At 34.1% G+C, this 23,429-nt stretch overlaps 1 protein-coding gene across 3 annotated transcripts; it reads right to left on the bottom strand.

Moving 5' to 3' along the window:
• Positions 1-815: 815 nt before the first annotated feature.
• Positions 816-22,741, bottom strand: TKPR2 (NAD(P)-binding Rossmann-fold superfamily protein). 3 transcript variants are annotated; one of them, XM_011625461.3, is made up of 6 exons: positions 22,590-22,741; positions 15,151-15,323; positions 13,289-13,477; positions 11,565-11,727; positions 8,707-8,899; positions 816-1,182 (listed from the first exon to the last, which is right to left on the bottom strand). In XM_011625461.3, the coding sequence occupies exons 1-6, from the start codon at positions 22,693-22,695 to the stop codon at positions 1,032-1,034; spliced, it is 975 nt and encodes a 324-aa protein (XP_011623763.1). In that variant the 5' UTR covers positions 22,696-22,741; the 3' UTR covers positions 816-1,031. The 3 variants fall into 3 exon arrangements, with proteins under 3 accessions (XP_011623763.1, XP_020523339.1, XP_088711163.1); XM_020667680.2 differs by lacking the exon at positions 15,151-15,323; XM_088855037.1 differs by lacking the exons at positions 816-1,182; positions 8,707-8,899 and adding an exon at positions 10,508-10,738.
• Between the last annotated feature and the right edge of the window lie 688 nt (positions 22,742-23,429).

Below are 23,429 nucleotides of genomic sequence, written 5' to 3'. Positions count from 1 at the left end.
CTTTTTTTGTAATCCACGATTGAATTTTTTGTTTGTTTTTTTTTGTAATCCATGATCGAATTTTATGTAATCCATGATCGAATTTTATGTAATCCATGATCAAATTTTATGTAATCCATGATTGAATTTTTTGAAAATTTGTGATTTTTTTTGTTTAATCCATGATCGAATTTTTTTTTGTAATCCATGATAGAATTTTTTGAAAATTTGTGATTTTTTTTTTAATCCATGATCGATTTTTTTGAAAATTTGTTTTTTTTTTTTTTTAATCCATATTATTCAAAGAGAAAACGAGAGAGATGATGATTCTGAAGCCACCCTATCCCAGCCATATTATTCACATATCGAGTCCCAACAGCAACAGTGTAGGGATGAGCACGAAATACTGTAAATTAAATGCTGAATGGCGGTTCATGTAGGGAAAGAACATATCAATATTCGCATATTCATTCAAAAACATGAAAATTCTTAATGGAGTACCCTCATTTTTTATTGAATTCCTAAAAACCAATATTTATAATGAATTTTAATAATTTTTTCGGATTTTTTTGAAGCTTTATTCTGACCGATTCACCCGATTCCGATCCGGATCGTCGATTCACCGATCCGGATTGCCGATTCGCCGATCCGGATCTGTTTTTGAAAAGCCCGATCCGGGTCACCAATCCGATTTTTAAACCATTGGTCTCAACCTTATACGAATCAAATATTTTATATGAAAATAATATAAGAACAGTTTACGTCATAACTAATAGTCACGGTCAATTTCTAGCTAAAATCATACTAAATAACTAAAAGATTCATAACAACAATGGTGAGCATAAGTGATATCAATGACTTCATATTTTTATGGGAAAATACTACTAGCAAATGGCCAACTACTAGAGTGGCCTCTAGGAAATCCATCTAATAGTTGTTCATGTCACTATGATAAATCTAGGCCTAAGATGGGTAATTTATTCAACAAAAAAAAAAAAAAGAAAAAAAAAAAAAAAAAAAAAAAAAGAAAGTAAAAAAACATAAAAAAGAGCTTAAAACCTAGGAAGAAATCCCTTGTCTTGGAAACTCTTGAGACAATCATCAAACATCTGCTCGATTGTTTTGAATGTGGGCTGTCCCAAATTCCGGATCTTGGTGGTGTCCATATTGTGGGGCTTGTCATCACCTATTTGCTCACCACATCTGAAATTCAAATTATTTTGGCCCACTAAGTTAAATTGAAAAAACTAATCCATTTATGTAGAAATCTGCTGTGCACGTACCAGTCGACTCATACATAAACATTCACAAACATGGGCTAATCGTTTTATAGAATAGGGAATGCCCTATTGAGAGGAAAACTTCTTATTAAAAAAAATATTTGTGCATATATTACCAATGCTTTAGAATCCTAATCGCGAGGTCGTATCAGTTGAACGGCTATGGATTGCCGATTAAAGGAAAATGGGACAGATTTTTTGGCCTAGCAATAAGTGAAAAAGTTAAATAATAATATTTTCAAATTTTTTTTTTAATAACATAAAATGAATGAGCGGATGTCTAGGTTCTCCAAGTGACTCCTCCAATTCTATGAAAGAAACATGGGGTCATTATGAAGCAAGTGTTTCCCGAAAGAACCAAACGATTCCTGATTTGACTTGGTGTACCCAACTTTTAACTTGGTATACTAATGTAAGTTGAGAAAATAAAACCAAAAAAAAATAAAAATAAAAGCTTGAAAGAATATACCATCTCTCAAAGTCTACAAGGGAATTCACCACAAGATTGAGAGAATACACCCAATAAGATAAACATTAATAAAAAAAACTCTCTCTACACTTTTCCTATTTTATCTCTGCTTCTTTATTTTCTCTCTCTTAAAATCACGTGCCAAAAATTAGGCTCGCTTCTATCCCACGTTTTGCCCAAAATTCTCCCTAACTTTGATTATTGTTGATATGACTAAACTCTATCTATACTTAACCTTATCTTATTTATATTCCTAAACTAGCTCCCCTAATTTAACTTTATCTATTTATATTTCAAACTAACTAACCCAAATAAATCAATAACTAATTAACCCAAATCCATAAATATCAACTCACACACAAACTCATGCGTACCTCTTAAAGTTAAAAGATAAACTCAAAATAATAATAATAATTTTTTTTTTTTTATCTTCCGCATCATCCTCCCGAGGTTGGAAGCAGCTCGACCTCAAGCTTGATTCAAAGCAGATCTCCTTCTTCATCACCATGGAGGTCGATTTGTTGAATTTGATATTCCAGAATGTCTTCCTCTTGCTTAATCAAGTGGACCTCCATGTTCTTGTTTGGGCATTCAAACGAACGATGTCCTGATTCCTTGAATCGATAACACATAAACTTTGCATTATCTTTTTTTTCTTACATATCGAGCAATCTTTTGTCCTTCCGTCTCTTGGAGGTTATTTCGAGCTACTAATCGATAAAACTCCCCCGTATAATCTTCTACTTTTTTTCATTCTGTCAAAGATTTTGGAGTTTTTGAAAAAACATTTGTTCATGATCAGCAGAAAGAAAATTTTCTTTCAATTTCTTTTTCATCTTTTGCCAGTAATATTCGTTACGCTCGAAATCAACACCTTGGATTTGTCGTAGAATTCCTGATGCAAGATTACCAAGGTTGCTAGTACCTTCTTCACGGGGAAGGTTATTCTCTAACCGTTGCAACTTCTGATTCATCTCCTGAAGCATCTCACGTACTTCAGTTCGAAAATCCTCCAGGGCTTTACTCAAAATTTTTATAGATTGCCTCCAACGATCATCCATAGGAGTAGGATTAGCAGGAGTAACTTGATTTGCTTTTGGTGGCATTGTAAACTTTGGACCTAACTTGCTCTGATACCAATTTATGTAAATTGAGAAAATAAAACAAAAAAAAAATAAAAATAAAAGGTTGAAAGAATATACCCTATCTCAAAGTTTGTAAGGGAATTCACCGCAAGGTTGAGAGAATATACCCTCTCTTAAGGTCTGCAAGGGAATCCAACCCAAAATAATCTCTTTACAAGACTAAATCTCTCTACACTTTTCCTATTTTATTTTTTTTCCCTATTTTCTCTCTCTTAAAATCACGTTCCAAAAATTAAGATCGTTTCTATCCCACGTTTTGCCCAAAATTCCCTCCAACTTTGATTATTGTTGATATGGATAAACTCTCTTTATACTTAACCTTATTTTATTTATATTCCTAAACTAGCTCCCTTAATTTAACCTTATCTATATATATTTCAAACTAACTAACCCAAATCAATCAATAACTAATTAATGCAAATCCATAAATATCAACTCATACACAAATTCATGCGCACCTCTTAAAGTTAAAAGATAAACTCAAAAAAATAATAATAATTTTTTTTTTTTTTCTTTCTACATCATATACAATTTTTTACTTTTGTGTATATCTAATAACATTGATAAGGGGATAGATTTGTGATGAAAAATATTATAACAATGACATGTTTAAAATAAGCTTAATAAAATTAAAGCACATATTTGGGGCATATGGTACAATTGCTTCCTCGGGTAAAAAAGCTACCTACAAGTTATGAAAGTTTTAGATCCACTTGAGAATCACTTGATGATCATTATCATAAAAGCATTTAGATTTTGAGTTCTTAAACAATTAAATTTAACCATCCAAAAATTGGATTGTTTATGTTCAATCTTACAAAGTATGCTTCTTCTTTTTTTTAAGTCAATATAGAGGATGTTTTTTACATGATGTATTGGAGGTAATTTCAATGTAATTTGATGGCCTAGTAAATCCTTAGTTAATCTTAGGATCTCTCATTGTATGCGCACGTCTAATTCTTTCGTTCAGAATAATGAACTTTTGGATATTCATTCGATTGGGGCTGCATACATCTGGTCAAACCATGCTCTTTTAGACCCATCCTTACCTGCTTGGATAGATTCTTGGTAACCAACTCTTTTCTTAATAAGTTTCCAAATCTTTATGTTAAAGCCTTAGTGAAAATTGCCTCTGATCATATCCCTCTCCAGTTGAATTCAGTGGGTATGAAGTTTTGGGCCATCACCTTTTAGAATGGAGCTAAATTGGTTATCAGACAAGAGCTTTATTAAGTTGGTGGAAGAGTTTTGGCAAAAAACCCAGATAGAAAGTTGGGTGGGTCATCAATTTACTACTAAATTGAAAATGCAGAAGAATGAAATATGTAAATGGTAAAAAGAATCTTGGGGCAACCTGCAACAAAAAAATGAGAGAAAGAAAATACTCACTTGCTTCTTTGCATGGCCTTCTAAAATTGGAAGAAGTATATTGGAGGCAAAGATCTAGAGTGAAATGGCTAAAGGAATGAGATAAAAACACTAAATTCTTTCATGTTATTGCTAATACTAGAAAAAAGGATAACTCCATTAGTGATATTAAAATGGGAGATGTTGAACTTACTGAACCAGATAGTATTGAAATGAGTTTAATTAACCATTTCAAGGAAGCTTTTACAAGGGAAAAAAGAAATTATTTTAGTATTGAGAATATCATCTTTGATAGATTGCTTGCCTTCAGAAAGGGCTTTATTGCTGGAAAGACCTTTCGAAATGGATGAGATAAAAGGTGGTGTCTTCTCCTTGGGTAGGGATAAAGATTCAGGGCCAGACATTTTTCTTTTAGCCTTTTTTCAAACCTTTTAGGAGCTTCTAAAGGAGGATATTTTTTTATTCATTGATGAATTTTATCATAAAGGTAAATCTGGACAACAATATATTATACTTTTATTGCTTTAATTTCCAAAAAATATGTTATAGAGAGTGTGAAGAACATAAGGTTTATTAGCCTACTAGGGAGTGTCTACAAAACTGTTGCAAAGATTTTGGCAAATAGATTGAGAGAAATATTGCATTTGGTTGTGAAAGGTCATCAGTGGAGATATCTGATGAGAGAGACCCACGTCTATATATGTTGAATCAATAATGCTTTTCATTGGAGAAGAGGAATTGGTGCTCAATACAACTGATGTGCTCCATTTATTAATATACAAAACTTGAGCGAGTGAAGCGGGAAGTTGAAGTGGATAGAGATCGGGAGATTGGTTGAGCAGTTATGTATGCAATCTCTAAGTTTTTGTTGATTAGCGATCACACAGCGGACCAACGATTGTGGAAAGTACTCAGCGATGCGCAGATATCAAAAGGAAAACATTTGCTTTCCTTAAAGACAAACATATTATGGGCAATATCTTAATGACACAAGAATGCATACACTCAAGGATGAAAGAGCAAAAACCAGGTCTTCTATGCAAAATAGATTTTGAAAAAGCAGATGACAAAGTGGATTGGTATGTTCTCCATGAAATCTTAGGGAAGATGGGTTTTAGATCACGTTGGAGAGTGTGGATCCAGTGACGTCTGAAGTCAATCATTTATTCATCCTTTTCAAGGAAAAATCTTGTGGTTATTTTAAAGCATCAAAAGGCGTTCGGCAAGAAGATCTTTTGTCTCCATACTTATATATTGTTGTGGCTAAAAGTTTTAGTACTATGTTGAATTCTGTTGTGAGTAGAGGGCCTTATTTATGGGTTTAATGTTGATAGACTAACAATCTCTCATTTACAGTATGCAGATGATACTATTATTTTTTGTAGCCCAGAGGAGCAAGAAGTAAGGAATTTATGGGTGTTCTTAAAGTGTATTGAAATAGCAATGAGTCTCAAAGTGAATTTAAAAAAGACAAATTTGATTGGGTTTTAAAGTTTCGGAGAATGTGGTTGCATCTTTGGTAGAAATTCTTGGATGTGGGGTTGGCAAGTTTCCATGCAAATATTTGCATATTCATTTATTTGGAGGAAATCAATTAGCAACTATTTGGGATCCTATTATTGAAATATTTACTAATAAACGAGATCTATAGAAGTCTAAAGTATTGTCGTTTGGAGGGAGATCTACTTTTATCGACTCCACTTTGTCCAACTTACCTATCCATTTTATATCCATTTTTAGAATGCCAAAGCAGATAGTGAAGGCTTTGGAACATTATGAGATCTTTTTTTATGGGGTAATGTAGGAATGGGAAAAAAATTGAAACTCGTGAATTGGAAAAAGGTATGCCACTTCCAAGAGAGATGAGGGTCTAGGAGTTAAAAACTCAAATTGATGAACACTAGCCTATTGAGTAAGTAGTGGTGGCGCTTCCAAAATCAATAGGATAGCTTATGGGGAGAGGTGTTAAAAAAAAAATGGAGTAGATGTATTGATTAGCCTCATTAAAAGTCCAAGATCTAAGTTAGTTTTTCAAGTATTTGGAGAGGAATTGATGCGTGTCGATCATTATATCTTAGTTATTGTCGCAAAGTGGTTGAAAAAGGAGATCAAACCTTGTTCTGGTTTGATAAGTGGCTGGGAGACCTTGCTCTTCGAGATTCTTTCTCTGAGGTCTTCTCCAAAGTCGACAATCCATTAGCCTCTGTAAAAGATCTCAGAGGAGCTCATTTTACTAACTCTTCTTGGAATATTGTTTGTAGGTACATGAGGGTCTCAAATTCATTCTTTCTCAAATTCATTCTTTCATGACTTCCAATTGCTTATAAATATGTTGCATAATTTTTTCTATGTTGTTCCCAATAAAAGTGATCGATTGGTGTGGGAACTCACAGCTTCATAGGATTTTAGTTAAGTCTGTCTATCAACTCCTACATGAGGAAAATCACAAAGAGATTGATCATAGTTTAGCAAAAATATGGAATTTACAGGTGCTGCTAAAGGTTCAGTTATTTTTGTGGGCAGCTCTTCAAAAAAAACTGGTTATTGTGGATAACCTTCGAAAGAGAGGCTTCATAATTGTCAATGTTTGTAGGCTATATTTGAGGGACAACGAAAGTGTGGACCATATTCTTTTACATTGTCCTTTCACTCTAAGCATGTGGGATTGGTGTAGAAAGTCGTTGAATCTAAATATCTTGATCCCACAAAGCCCAGAGTTCATCCTCTCTCAATGGATGAACCATGATTTGTCGAAATTGGCACTGTGTTATAGAGGGCTTTATGGGTGAGCACTATTTGGAATATTTGGAGAGACAAAAATAAAAGAACATTTGAAGGGATACAAAGTGAGATTGAAGTTCTGAAGTTCAACACCTTAGCAACAACAACTTAATGGTTTTCAACAAATAAGGATTTTAAGTTTATCCCAAAATAACAGATTTTTGAGAATCCATCTAAATTTGCTAAGCTTCATAATGACAGACAAACTTGAAATGCTTTTTGGATGCCTTCTCGTAAAAATTGCTGAGAACTCAACTTTGATGGAAGCTTGATTGGAAACCCAGGCCCAACAGGTTATGGTGGTACCATTAGAGATCATATGGGTAATTACAAATTCACCTACTAGGGACCATATGGACATACAATAGTGAATGAAGCTGAGGCAAGAGCTCTTTTGGAGGGATTAAAGATAATAAAGAATCTCGAGGGCCAAAAGACGATTGAAAGTGATTCAAGCAATGTCATTGTTTGGGCGAAAGGAGAAATGAAGCCACCTTAGAGATTATGCAGCATTTTCGATGAAATCTTTTTTATTTTAATTAGTGGTTCTTTTGAGTTATCTCATTGTTTTAGGGAGGTTAATATGGAAGCTAATGCTTTAGCAAAGGGTGGTGTGCACCAACATTCATTGGTGGTTACATCCTTTTCGTCTTGAACCTCCTTGTAATCGTTCATGGGTGAATGAATTTTCATAGTAACTAATTTAAAAAAAAAACTGATAATAAGCATTGAGGTGAATAAAATTGTAGTTTCCATTCATTGCTAATAATAGTGATAAAAATAGTTTTTTATGTGTGGGAATCTATACATAATTTCTTACTTATATTTTACTTGGATATAAACCGCTCTAGAAAGCAGTGTACCGGGACTCGGCCGGGTCCACTTGGACCCGGCCGAGTTAATTGGCTTCACCCTAGGGTGGAGGTGGATTATCCCCAAGTTATGTGACAAATCGGGGTATTCAAAGGAAATTCAAAATAGAAAAAGGAGAAGAAGAAGAAAGTTGTAAAATTAAAGTTGTTATACAATTTTTCTTACATGATTTAGATATATTTGGCAAAGATTGGGAATTGTTTATTTTTCCATGATCACATTTTTATACTTATTACTTTTTTGGACTTTTAAAAATATTGCAAACATATTTTTTCTACTTTTTGGATCTCGTTTTAACTTCCTTAAGGCATTTAGGTTTGAATTTACTTCTAATACATTTATTTTTTCAATGTTTTTTAAACTTTTATATGTTTTTAGGGCATTTTGGCCCTATGCTTGACACAACCGAGTAACTCACCTTGGCCAGGGGGTAAGGTCCCTGGCCTAGGTGAGTTTTAGCACACTGCTACAAACCATCCCATGCTGCCGGTTCTGTGTTGATAACTATGCTTGAAGTTGAAGAGATTTCAAGCATAATAATCAAGCCCCCCAACAATTCTTTGCTCAAATTAGACTCTTGAGCCACATGTTTTAATCCATGTAGAATACAAACCGGCACTATAGTATATCGTATTGATCTCTTTTATTATCATAACATGACATCATCATCATCATCATGCAAGCTTTATCACAATTATTTAGAGTTGGCTACATGAATAATAGTAAAATCATAAATAAAATCATCACACTAATGCTGATTACCATTAAGCAATACAATGAGAGAGAGAGAGGGTCTTTAAGAAAATCTTACTTATTGGCAATGTTAAGCGAGGGATATTTGGGCTTGAGCATTGCTACGATCTCTGACCAGTGCGCCACAGGGCCCGAGCAAATTAGCCTACCTGAGGCCTCCCCTTTCTCCATTGCTAACATGTGGGTCGTCACCACGTCATCTATGTGACTGAAACCAATTCTAGTGTTTGGGTATACGCCTCCATTTATACCTGTAAGGGAAAATGCAGTTTGTATCAAAATAAGGGCATGTATACTATGCTCCTGCAGGAGCATCATGTGTACGTACTCCTTTAGTCAGAAGATCTACGGAGGAATTCTTTTTCATTTTGAAAATTTGAAAACCATATAAGACTCACTTGATGATTATCCTCAAAAGAAAAACTTTTTTAGTTTTTTTTACACTTAAGTGATACCCTTCAAAAACTGGAAGGTCGCTGTTCAATATTGAGATTATGAAATATGTTGAAAATATTACATCCTTAACATTTAAAGCCTAAAATTACTCCTGTATTGGATTTTACCGAGGGAGTAAATAGACCACGGGAGTATAAAATCTTCTCTTATAGGATTCATGTATTGTGAACGGTCCTGTTCTTTATTGGATCAAATGTAGTCTCTTTTGTTTCCTACAACAAATAAACATACACAAATCCTCCATAAATAAGGAACACTTGTTTAAAATAATTCGATATATTTGTTTCAATTTCCAAACAAAACCGTGATAATTTGAAATGTTCTCAAAGGCCACGTTCCACTACTCGGGCGAGCCAACTTGGACTCACTTAAGTAATTTGGGCTCAACACCCTGGTGAGTCCGAGTATCCTGAGTTTGGTGGTTAAGCTCTGGGATATTAAAAAATAAGAAATTTATTTGTATATTTTTTTTTGCATTTTCTATCATTTTAGAATAGATTGGAAATTGTTATGACCATGACTACTTTTTTTTTTTTGTTTTTGAATTATTTTTAAAGTACCCCTAGTTACAAACATGTTTTTCAAAAATCAATTTTTTGGGAAAGTTTATAAAGATACCATTTATCTTTATTACAAGGAGGTCCCAACTATTCCTACTCATTAGAAGTAAAATTGGATGCTTTAGGATGAGTCTCAAAGTTCGATAATTTTTTTAGAACTTTGTGTCTATTCAATGACACTCTTACAACCACCCATTTAGAAATTTAAGGGACAAGAATGATTGAGATCTTCTTATACAAATGATAAATGGTCTTTTTATGGACAATCCCATTTTTTTAGTACTTTTTTGACCTTATTTAGATGTGTTTATTATTATTATTTTTTTACTTTAAACAAATTTTTTTAGGAATTTTTATTAAAATATTTTTTAACCTGCCTGCCCGACTTGTCTCAAGTTACTCGACTACTTCGGCTCGGTGCGAGTTCCGGCCTCGAGTAGTGGTTTCTTACACTGTGCAAAAGTAGGGGTGGCAAAGGACCGGGACCGGACCAGGGACCCGTCAGGTATGCCTGACACATTTGGACCCGACAGGTTGGGTCCGGGTCAAAAACTTAGTCTTGAATACTATTCATGTCCTGGTTTGGGTCCAGTTGGACCTGACCCGTACCCATAAACTGTTGGAGATAAAATACTATACTTTAAACCCTATACGTTTGGGTGTAATAAGGATCGTATACAATAAAAAATTGTAGTTATCTTTAGCTATTAAATAACAAATAAGATGGCTTAAAATCTAATAGCGGGTGATTATGATCTTGTTTCCAATAATACATATATATTATGGTAAAAAGAAAGGTAAAAAAAAAAAGAAAAAAAAAAAACCTCATAGTGAAAGTAGCAATTGATCCGACCAACCCCGGGACCCGAATGGTACAATTTTATCGACTAGCATATAAAACAATTCATCTTCTCATGGTTTAGTTTCTTTTGTTTCCTTTTCACAAATGGTTTTCTATAAGCATAGCTACTTTATTTGTTTATTTATTTGATATGTTATTGGTCGGAGCGGAGGAGGGTGGGATGTTATGTTGAGGCATCTGCCCTCCTGACCGCCGATGCTCCAACTCCATTCCTGTTCACCACATCTCAAGCGATTATTGACTCAAATTGAGCTATGTTTTATTATTATAGTTTTATTTTCAATTAATTTAGCAAATAAATTAAAAGGACTCAAAGGATAAAGAGAATTGGGCTGCCCAATTGAAAGCTGGCCAAGTTTTAGTTGATTTGACAATTTTTATGTCTATTACTTAAAAGGGTACAAAGGTAAGAGCAGTGTTCGATTGAATGACTGTGGTCCATGCCCGAGTTGAGTACTTGATCCAAGTCCGAGTAATTCAACCATGTTGGTATATTAATAGGAAATATATGTTTAATGTAAAATTAAAGAAACACATAAAAAAAGAAGAAGATAAAAACAGATTTTGAAAAAAGTCAATTTGTGATTAAGGGTATTTTAGAAATAATCTAAAAAGAAAAAAAAATATAAAAATAAATATTCATAGCCAAAATACTTTCCAATATTTTCCAACATGATAGAAAACATAAAAAAACAAATTACAAGTATATTTATTATTTTTTGAATTATATATATATATATTATTTATATTTATTTTTTATGATCCTCTAGTTGGTCGCCTAAACCAGAGATACATTTTGGGTGGCGAGCTCGAGTTACTTGCGCAAGTCCGAGTTGACCGAACTCTGGGTAAAAGCAACAAACCGCATGGGTAAACAAGCATGCCCAGCCTACAGATTTAAGTCAAATTGACGTTAAGCCTTTCATGAAGTAGAAGTTCCATGGTTGTGATAATTGGATAACTCGTAATGCTTGAAAAAAAAAAAAAAAAACACTCTATGCATTATTATTATTGTGCTTCTTCACAAACAATTCTTACCTGTGAGAATCCCCAGCACCATAAGAAGGGTACTAGTGGGCTGTGGTCCGAGCAAGGGACCCACCACAAATGATGGGTTCACAACCACTAGGTCAATCTTCCATTCTTTTGCTGCCTTCCATGCCTCTTGCTCAGCTAGGGTTTTGGCATAAGCATACCATAGCTACGTCACCAGGAAACACAAAAGAAACAAGTCCTTAGAGTAAACAATGATAAAAATCTCCACTTGTTATGGCCTCCTTAGTTATTAAATCTCATGTATTTCCCTTTACTTAGATGCTACTCCCTTAAACTTTTTTTTTTTTTAAATCTAAAAAAATTATGAGGAAGCTTTTTTCATATGAGAGCCAGGTTTTGATCTACTCCTTTAATATCAAACATTATCATTTGTACTTTGTAGTGAATAGCTGGAATTGTGTGTTACACAAATTAAGTGCCTTTTGGGAGTGTGAATCTATTTGAGAAACATTCACCAATATGATGAGGCTTACCAAATGACAAATTTTTACGGAAAAGTATATAAAGAGATCATTTACTTTGGTCCCAATTGCTCTTGCCCGTCTGTTTTGTAACACATTTCAAGCCATCCAGTCTGACATCTAATGGCTAAGAGTAATTATGACCTCCTTGTAAAAAAATAAATTGTCTCATTGTATACAATACCAATTTTAAATCCATGCTACTGGGCCTAAATATACAATACCAATTTTAACTTGTCCACTGTCCTTTATAATCATTCAAATGTCTGCGTATGGTGCTCTTGCTAGACCTAAATGTACAATTGGTTCCAACTGGAGCATCTAACATTCAGCTCTTAAAACCTTAAATCTAATTTCCATGAAATGGATTGTCTAAAGTAAATTTCAAGCAATATTTTATTGAAAAAGGGTTAAAATAAAGCCCAGTCCTTGTAGAAAAAAAAGTAAAGTATCATTTTAAAACTCACCGAAAATTGCAGTTCTAGCATAGGAGAAATTTCAAATCAATCATCTCAACCTTGAACACTATGGTTGTCGAAAAAAAAAAAAAAATTTTCAAGCCCTACAAATAGTTATATTGTCACACATATTCTTGACCGTCCATTTTCATATGGTCACAGATCTGCAAGATCGGTACTATTTCTTTAGCTACAAATTTCATAATCAGTGGTGGACATTGATTTTAGAACCATCATAGAGATTTTTCATACCCAAATTATTTTCCAAACGAGGTTTTGCGGTGAGGCTTTACCTTTTTTCATAAAGCCTAGGCCCAATAGAAATTGCATTCTATTTTATTTGGGGCGATTTTTTGAGCTTCAAGTCAATTTTTTAATTGATTTTAGTGTTGATTAAATACTATTTGAGGGTTATGAAGTCGTATGATGCCCCATGTTTGATATGCAAGACTAAACAGACAATGCGGTCTTTTAGGACCATCAAAACATTCTATAATTTTTAATGAAAGTATCAATCATGGTTAGTGCCTTTAACAAACTTTTTAATTATTTGTGCACGAATAGAGGGCTTCACAATCACACCAATGGCCAGGCACTAAAGGGGACACATGTAATGCATGGGTCCAAAACAAATTTTGATATAGGAAGAAGTTACCTAGTCACACGAGATTACTAGTGTTTACTATTTTAGATAGATATTAAAAAAAAAAAAACTCAAAAATAAAAATTAAATATAAAAATAAAATAAAGGATGAAGAGTAGATACTCTCTTGAGTGAGGAACTTACATTGTGGTTTTTGCAATATTGGGGGTCACTCCAATGTGACTCGTTTAGAGGTGAAATTTGGTGCACATCATCGCGGTACCGTACAGAAGAGCATGAAGAGGTGAGGACAACACGCCCAAGAGAGGTTGCTTTTGAGCAAGATTTTAGTACATTGATGGTGCCCTTTATGCTTGGATTTATCATGCTTTCCTGCATTCTCAATCACCTTCAAACTTACTCTCTTCCTTTGGAAATATATTATATACTTATTTCTCAAAAAAAAATAAAATATGAAATACAAATTGACTGCCATAAACCTATATGTCTGTTGCAATACCGCCACCGACATAATAAATCTGTGGCTGTACAAAATCCCCATTGTTCATTTTCACCTAAGGCATTGCGTTGGGCTTTCCTTTAAGAAATATCGGCTTCAATTGGTAAACACAAAGTACCAAATCCCCATTGTTCATCTCTGATTATTCATTTATTAAATCAAAGACCGCTTAACTGTACAATCTTTACGAGGGAGCCTATTATAATTCTTTTTTATGCAATGATTGTAAGCAACATTAGTAACGAATAAGGTTTCATTTTTCAATGGTGTTGCTTCCGCAAAAAAATTACAATAAAAACTAAAAAACACATCATGAGGTCTTTCCACTCCTAATAGAAAAACTGGTTAATTGCATTATTAATGCCCGCTTAATTGCAAGAGGAAATGCTAGCAAAACCTGGCCCGTTGATCACCATATCGTCCATCATTGAATTAGGTCATGACACCAAAATAAGCTCTTCCCTCCGTCATCAAATTAGGTCATGACAACAAAAGCAGCTCTTACCAAACCAACTGTCCCTCCGCCAAGACAACTAGAACTCCTTGAGTCGAGACTTTGCCGAGTGCTCAAAAACATTTTTACTTTAATAATTGTTTACATGAATTGGTTTAGACTTACTCATTATGACTGAACCAACTGGTTGTGAATGAAACCGATTGCGTTGAAATCCAACCCCTATGTTTTTATTTTGAATGAAACCGATTTCGTTGAAATCCAACCCCTATGTTTCTATTTTGAATGAAACCGATTTCGTTGAAATCCCACCCCAATGTTTCTATTTTGAATGAAACCAATTTCGTTGAAATCCCACCCCAATGTTTCTATTTTGTCTCTCCTTTTTTTTGAAATTTAGTTGCAGCTTATTTTGTCCAAGACAGGTCTACAACCATTAGATCTTATCGATTTTTTAGATGCAAGGGCATTTTGGTAATTACCACTTAAATCCTATCCTCTTCCATCCCAAAGTTCCTACATATGGGACCTTTCCTTATATCAGCATCCCTAATGAATTTCTTTGTATGGACATTCCCCTTGTATTACATAATAAGTGATTTAGTAAGGTCGATCTCTTCATTAACATCCTTAACAATCCAATTCATGGCTCATAGGGCTAGTCCACTTGTTTGGGTCTAGTGGGTAGGTTATCCTTTAGGATGGTCACCAAACCACAAGTACAAAATAACCTGAATTTTGATTTAAAATTCGTCTATTTTCTTTTCAAAATATGAATTTGGCGTATTTGCCTTTGGTGCAAGAAATTATTTATGGCTGTTAAATATAGAATTGGTTGGTTGGGAATGTGCTAATAATGATCGTGCTTGAAGCTCAAGAAAATTGTTCTAAGAGTAAAAAATTGACACTCCTAGTGATTGGAATGGCCAGAGATGATAATGAGTCAATAAAATATTTATAAGTCTTATTAATAATACTCGTTTACCAAAGCTAAATATGAATATGAACTCCCCTAGACATTGTTATGATCCAATTCATAGTTATCCATGAAAAAATAATGATGTTTAGAAGGAAGAGATGAGGTGGACTTGCCTCAATATTTTGGTCATAAGGGACTAGAACAGGAGACGCAGTGTGGAACACCCCATCCACTCCATCGATGCCTTTATCGAAACTTCCTTCCTCTAACAACTCTGCCCTCACCAATTTTAGCCTCTCTTTCGCCCCATCCATTTCCCAAAGAAACCCCACTTTATCCATGTTATCTGTTTCCAAATATTTCTATATTATATTCAAATCATCCCTCTCTGTGTTTGTATGTGTGTGTCAGGTTTAGACGTCGATCAAATCCTGAATTCTCCGCAATTACAAATAAAAAAAATTATGAACGTCTAAAAGGCGAATTTACGACACCATATTCATAACTTATTGGAAAATGGAAGGAAGTTGCAGCCAATATCCATCTAATTATCAAAAATTTCAAACTTCCTGACTATATATATATATATATATAATTTATGCCTAAGATACCCTCCTTACTGATCTATTAGATCAGTGAAGCTCCTTTATTTTGCCCAAAGAGTATTATTTTGGAAATTGGGACCTTTACGGATAGTTAGGTCCACAGGACCTTCTGTATTCCTACCGCTGAACTACCTTTAACAAAAATAAAAAAAGAGAAAAAAAATGCCCCATCACCCAAATTACAGTTGGGAAGTGACAAACATTGTGTGCATGTATGACGTAAAATTATTAGAAGCATAAAAGGTTCATCAGGGAGCACCGTTTGTAATGGTGCACCCAAATGTTGTTCTCTCGGCATAATAAAGGAGCTTCACGGACCAAATTGGTAGGGAAAAAGCAAAACGTAGATAATGCAGGTAATAAACAAAAAAAATTAGGAAGCACAAATTTTTTTAATATTAAAGAGACATTAGAGATAATTTTCAAAAAAATATTATAAAGGATACCGTCGGCATCCCAAAGAAAATAATTTAGGTGAATGAAAAAGAAATGCAGAAATATTAGTAAGAAAAATTAAAAGATAAACATTTGACTTTTGTAACATCTTGGGATGGCTAAAATATTGGAACTTGGTAAAAAGCATGTGCCCCCAACAAAACACCCCAACAAAACACAAAAGATAACTATTTAAAGTTCCCAAAAGCATCCCAATTAGGGCAATACGAAAGACGAGCCCAAAAAAAATAAAAAATGATATATAATAAGATCATTTACTTTTGGTATAAGATGATCATAATTAATCTTAGCTGTTGGATGCGAAATTGGGTGACTTCATTTATTTCATCGACTAAGGTCAAAGTTCAAAACAAATTTTTTTGAACCTTGTGACACACATAACCTATTAGATTTCACATTGATTTGTTATAAGTAATTGTGACTTTATCAAAAATAAATGATCTCATCATGTAGACTCCCAAAAAATAAAAAGTACTAACTTGTCTTTCTTAAATAGCAGTTTTGAATGCCACTTGACCAATCTTAAGTTATTTAAGGAAAGTTTCCCATCCACGTCCTGTCCAGTTCATGTGGAGGTGGAAGCGTGCATAGGCGCCCTTTGAAATGGTTTAGAGTATGCCACATCTAGCGGCCATAAAAAGGTTTTATTTTTTATAATAATATTTATTAAACTTTAGTATATACGCATATTTTCATAGGATACACAAATAAAAAAAATACAGATTATTTTAAGAAAATAATTGACCAAAAAATGCCCCTAAAACAATTTAAAGGTATTATAGTCAACATTCTTAATTAAAAATATTTGTTATTATTTTTATTTAGTGTACTATATAAAAATACATCTACAACCTAAATTTTAAATAAAGCTCATTTAATCGTCAATTAAAACTACATTGTAGGTTAGACTAAGAATAGAGGTGGCTACAACTTCTATAGTCAAAGCCTTCCCATGTGCCTCAGGGCATATTAGTATATTAATAATTCCATTGTCTTACAAATTGCACTTCTTGCAACAATATTAATAAGGGATTGTCTACAAAGAGACCATTTATTTTTTATATATGGAGGTTACAATCATTCTTGTCCTTTAAATTTTAAAAACAGGTAGTTGTAAGAGTCTCATTGAATAAACATAACGTTTCAAAAAAAAATTCTCGGACTTCGCAATTTGCCCCAGGCCATCCAATTTGATATCTGATGAGTGAGAATGATTGTGACTTCTATGTACAAAAGATAAATGGTCACTTTGATAGACAATTCCTATCGATAATGTATCTCTCCTTTTTTACACATTCCATTGCATTTGTTCTTAGTTCTAGCCCTTGTTAGGGCCATTATACTAACGCTCTAATGGTGACATTAGAGGAGTACGATTTGCAAACCTAAGGGAACTTAAATATATCTCCTAGCGAGGAGATTTGAGAGGCCATCATCCACTGATGCACTGGAAGTATATATGGTTGAAAACTCTGCCTGTAGCACAATAAGGAAGTTGGTTCTATCTAAAAACCTTGTTAGATAGAGCCCTCCTCATTCAATATGCTTTAGAGAGCAATGAAGTAGTCTTGAACAGAGGTCCGCTATTTGTGCCACCATGCTCTTTTTTCAAGCACGTGTAACAAAATATTTGTTGGAGAGTAAATCTTTGAGTTCTTTACATAAAGACACAAAAACAAAATAGAGGATTACAAAAAAACTCTATTTTTCTTAAATATTACGCAGAAGGTCAGTTGACACTCTAGCTTTTTATTTTTCCCAAATTTCCCTTCAGTCCGATGTTACCAACATCGGACCGGTTTAATTTTTTATTTATTTTTCTTTAAAAATGATTCGTGAGGGTTTGGCTGATTCAATATCCCAAATATTGGACTGGCAACTTTTAAGCAGTTCGAGGTTTAGGATCTCGGATCGGTAGTTCTGTGCGCTATTGCGCTATTGCCATAGTATAGCGGTGTGAGCTCTTGGACCTCAGACCGCTTATTAAATCAAGTGGTTCTAGGTTCGAGAGCACCCCAAAGTGAGAAAAAATAATAAAAAAAAATTTAGAACTGGTTTGACTAAATCTTCTTTAACTGATCACTCAAGGCTTTATCATTTGATTAATCTGTGAGGTTGTGCCTCATTCTATATTCTACTAAATAGCCCCGTACTTTGTTTCCATGACAAATTGTTACATATAAAAAGACCAAAAGTTATAGTTCTTTCCACCAAAGATAAGAGAATAGGAAGGTTTACTAGAATGGTATGAAACTCAGGTTTGAGATAAGGTAGGAGTAAGAGATGACAAATATTAATACGATTAGCCTGATTTATGATGTGATTAAGCTAAGAGTAGTTTACAATGAATCAAGCACGAAGCAAACAGTAGTTTACATGGGTCGGTTTTTCTTGTTTGTTGTTGTGATCTTCTGTTTTGGTTGGTCGATTACTTTTGTTTTTTATGAAGGTGAGTGAAAATAGAGGACATGACTTTTAGCAGTGGTTTCCATGTCACTGCCACTACGATCCCAACCCTATTAGTACTTTTTTTTTGTGGATATTACTGGAAGTTATAATTTTTGTTGATTGATTTTCAGTAATTGAATAAATATTTTTGGGCATTTCCTCTTTTTTCGGGTAAATATTTTAGGGCATTTCCTGTAGAGAATCAGTTAGCATTTCTTTCCCTTTTTTTTTTGTAAATTTCTTAACTTTTCATGATGTAATCAGAATGTTGTAAAATATAAGGTCTATTTGTTGCTCTTTGTAGCGTAATTCGAAATGTGTTTCCTTCTTCCTGGGCTCCCTTGTTGTATCTGTTATGTTGCAACATCAAAACTCAAATTTCACCATAGATTGATATTTTCTTCCTTATAAATTCTTTGCTATTAAAAGCTCAATTTTGAAAAGGATTGAAAAGGTCTTTGTGTGCTTTTCTCATCTTGTTTATGGACTCTTAGCGAAATTCTGATCATCTCCTTTTCATCATGTTTATCTTGATTACCATCATAAAAAATAGTACAAAGAAAAGAAGAAGAGAAAGAATCCCACATTTCCTTTACTACCAAAAGAAGTGTAATAGGGGTGGCTCACTGTATGAGAGAATGAATGCATAATTTTCCTTTATCTTTGTTGAAAAATGTACCGTTCTATGAGTCTATTATGTTGATAACAACTTAGTTACTCTTGTGAAAATTGTGGTCTTGAGAAGAGTGAGAATCTTATTCCCTTAATCCGTCCCAAGCCTGGGTAAAGAAGGTGGACTGTGGTACGTAGGAAATTAATATAATACTTTGCCAAAACTTTCTATGAAATAAAATTTTACATTCTCTGCTTATGCTAAGACAGTCCCCATAAGTGATCCGTTGTACCGGAACCCAGATACTGTGAAAAATGAGCAAGGGTTAGCTCGGGCGTTCCATAGAAGTGGGGCGCCGCAATACAATGTAATGGTTCTGGTGACATTTTGGACGAGCATGAGTAAAAAAGCTAGTCCAGGAGAATAGAACTCGCCTAGCCATATGGAATGTAGGAACAGTTATAGGTAAGAGTACGGAGTTAGTGGATCTGATAAAACAAATGCGATGAAACACAGCTTGTCTACAAGAAACTAAGTAGAAAAAGGAAAAAAAGATAGATGAATATAAACTTTGATATACAGAAAACGACAACAATAGAAATGACATAGGCATAACGATAGACAAAGATTTAAAAGATAAAATAATTAATATAAGAGAGTAACTGATAGGCTCCTATTAATTAAACTTGTATTAGGGGAAGCGATAATTAATGTAATTAGTGTTTATGCACCAATGTAGGACTAGAGGTGCTTTGGGGAAAGTTTCTATATGGTTGCATCTTTGTTTGAATAACTAGGATGCAACCTTATCAACCATCCAATATTTTGGATTGTTCACATTTCACCTAGAACATAAGACATCAACACTATCAATTGGAAGTTCGGTTTCCTCAAACTCTGCCGTCTTGTACGTATCTCTCTCTCCTCTCTCTCTTTCTCTGTCCCCCTTCTCCACCCCTCGCCACTCTCTCTCTCTTCCCCCCTCTCCGCCCCTCACTATCCTCTATCTCTTTGTCTGCCATCTTGTGTGTTACTCTCTCTACTTTCTCTCCCCCTTCTCCACCTCATAGAAACATCAGCCATTGACGAAAGAGAACTAATCAATTTTGCATTCTTTATATTAAACATATTTGTAACATTTGCAAACAACAGTTTGTGATAAATTTTTACAGGACTGAGATAGAAATAGCAGCAGAGAAAACCCCCAAACAAAATTCAATCGAAAACTAATAGGACATGGTTTCATAACCAGCCCAATACAACACTGTTTTGAAGAAGAATGACAGCCCAAGCTCATCCGTAATCTGAAGTTCAGATCTTCTCGACATCTTCTCTCTCTACTCACATAAGTTTCTCATCTCTCTTTGATGACATCTTCCGTGGCTCTAGCCAGTTACCTCACCTTAGGCAAAGGTAATTTCTCTCTATATTGAACTACTGCTTTCCCCTCTCTCTCTCTCTCTCTCTCTCTCTCTCTCTCTCTCTCTCATTACCTCTTCTTCCTGTCCCATAACACTATTTTGGGTATAGGGAAAGAAATCAATGTACCAGTAATTGTCAGTCTGCCCCTTGGTCTTAGTGTGCAATATGCACCATCGAAATGCTTCAACAGTGACGATTGCTTCAACCTTAACTTTACAACATCCGTATGCAAACCACACCCTAAACTTAATAGATAATTTTGGAAGGACATAGATGGACTATCCCAAGACATACTAAATGGAGAGATGAGTTTTTTATGAGTGGAATTAAATTAACATGTAGGGAATCAAAACAGCAGATATGCATGAGTAAATTGATGCATATGAGTTTGGTCATAGAAATGAGATGGGCGAGGCTGATTCTTGAGTTTGCTATGGCCTATGACTTATCAATAGCAAATACTTACTTTAAAAAACAAGATGAACATTTAATAACATATAAAAGTGAATAACGTAAAAATTAGATGGACTTCTTCGTAGTTAAGAAAGTAGAGCTGGAGTATGCAACATAGGCTTGTGGTTATGGACGTTTGCATAAAGACATAGAAGAACAAGGGAGAAATTAATGAGTATCCAATAATTAGGTGATAGAACTTAAATAATAAAATAGATTTATTTGGGGATAAATTAGTTAAAGAAGGAAAATGAAACTGTAACCATGAGGTCAATTTTATATGGAAAGAGATGGTTGATTGTATTAAGAAAGTAGCAAGAGAAGTTTTTAGGAGATACTAGAGGGAAAATCAATTCTGATAAAGAAACTTCATGGTGGAGTGATGAGGATAAAAAAGCCATTAGTAAAAATATAATAAAACTTGACAATGCAATATAAATGATCAAAACTTAGATTTATAAGGCTAAACTTAAGCTATATGATAATTTATACAGTAAACTAGGAACAAAAAAATGTGAAAAAGATGTCTTCAAATTAGCAAAAATAAAAGAGAGAAAGCATAGTGATCTAGACCATACTAAATACATTAAGAGTGATAATCAAAGGCTCTTGGTGAAGGATGAAGAGATCAAAGAAAGGTGGTGAATTTATTTCAAAAAAATTATTAAATGACAAACATAATGGGAACATAGCAGTAGAAGGAACTGTTGGCATAAATCAGGATGGAGGTCATAGATACATTTTTACGATTAGGATATCGAAAATGATAGAAGCTCTGAAGAGGATGAAGTTAGGAAGGACTTTAGGACCTGACAATAACCGATAGAAGTTTGTAAGTGCTTGGGGGAAATTGGTATTGACTGACAACAAGGTGTTGAGAACAAAGAAAGTGTCAGATAAATGGTAGAAAAGTACTATGGTACCTATTTACAAGAACAAATGAGAGATACATAATTGTACAAACTATTGAAGGATCAACCTAATGACCCACACTATGAAGTTGTGGGAGAGAGTGATTGAGCAACGACCACGGCATGAAACGAATGTATTAGAAAGCCAATTTGGTTTTAGCCTTTGATAAGTAAGTGAATATCTCTTTCTTTTTGAGAAGTAAGTAATGGATGAATTTGCACCCTCTAGTAAGTAAGCATATCTTTCCCTTAAGTTAAACAAATCATTTCTATAAATTCACTTTTCCAGCTAAGCTATATTAAATAAAAAAAATGAATTTGATCTTAGTCTCCTTTATGAAGAAGAGAAAATTAAAAATTCACTTGCCAAGGAGGTCAATAATTGAGGGTATTTTTCAACTTAGGAAACAGATTGAGAAGTTTAGGGTGAAGGGAAACGACCTTCACATGGTGTTTATTTTTCAATTTAGGAAACTGAATGACGGACCCCAACTCTTCTTAGATGTTACCTAATGGTTGTAAGGTGCTAGCAAACTATTTGAAATGATAGCATGAAATACATTCTCCAAAGTTTATAGTGCACTATTTCTGAGCCAAAGATAAGACAACCATCTTTAGTGAATAAATTTGAGTTAAATTAGTGATATTTATATAAGGATTAGATCACACCCCCTAATCTATATTACTCAAACTTTCATAATTACCTGGTTCTCTTACAGTCGTCCGAACAACATGGCCTCTCTCTAGCAAAGCTTTTATGATGTGGGCTGCTATGAAGCCTGTTCCTCCTGTAACGCAGAATTCCGGCATCTCTCTCCCTCAAACTCTCTCTCTCTTACCTATGTCTAAGCTGTGTAATTGTTCTTCAAGTGTATGGCTTTTATGCCCTAGGTTTGATCATGCTTTTCTAGCCCATCTGAACATGACTTTTGTGTTTGTAATTCAGAGCTAGTTAGTGTGAGTTGAGGCATTGAGAATGCATGAGGTATTGGAGAATTGGCTATAGACGACAATAATAAAGATTAGGTGTTCGTGCGACTTTGTGTGATGTTGCACAACTGTTACTTACATGGAAGCCCTCTATCCTAAAGTGGAAGTTCGCACTTTATTTGATATACTATTTCCCTCTTATGGGTTTCCCCTTTTTCATATTATTTCCATTTCCTTGGTTTTTTAATGTTGAGATTAGTTAGTGCAATAGCCACATAAGGTAATGATATTCCCTAAGAGTGAGGTCGATATTCCAAATGTTTCTCCTGCCCCTTGTCCTAAGTATTTTGGTTACTTATGAATGCTAAGATTATCAAAATTTCCAAACACCTCCCATCTTTCATTTTAGTGAGTTCATCATTTATTTGGCATACGCAAGGGAATTCATCCGTTAGATTGGTTTTTCTTTTTAATGCTGTAATGCTAGTATTTGGTTACCCTTTTACTAGCCAAACTTAAATTTTGACCGTTGATCTAGGTTAATTTATGTGGTTGTTTCATAGATCAATGTATATTGTTATTTATTTTTGGGAAGTTATCATCAATTGATGGAT

This window comes from Amborella trichopoda, chromosome 13 (assembly GCF_054954075.1).
Source record: "Amborella trichopoda isolate Santa Cruz 75 chromosome 13, AtrichopodaSantaCruz75HAP2 v2.0, whole genome shotgun sequence".
NCBI lineage: Eukaryota > Viridiplantae > Streptophyta > Magnoliopsida > Amborellales > Amborellaceae > Amborella > Amborella trichopoda.
This window is presented reverse-complemented; position numbering and strand designations above follow the sequence as displayed.

Coding starts and splice junctions, on each gene's coding strand:
- TKPR2 (XM_011625461.3), bottom strand. CDS start 22,695: ATGCCGGAATTCTGCGTTACAGGAGGAACAGGCTTCATAGCAGCCCAC. Junction 15,324..22,589: donor GACGACTGTAAGAGAACCAG/GTAATTATGAAA, acceptor ATTTGGAAACAG/ATAACATGGATAAAGTGGGG. Junction 11,728..13,288: donor AATATTGCAAAAACCACAAT/GTAAGTTCCTCA, acceptor CTGGTGACGTAG/CTATGGTATGCTTATGCCAA.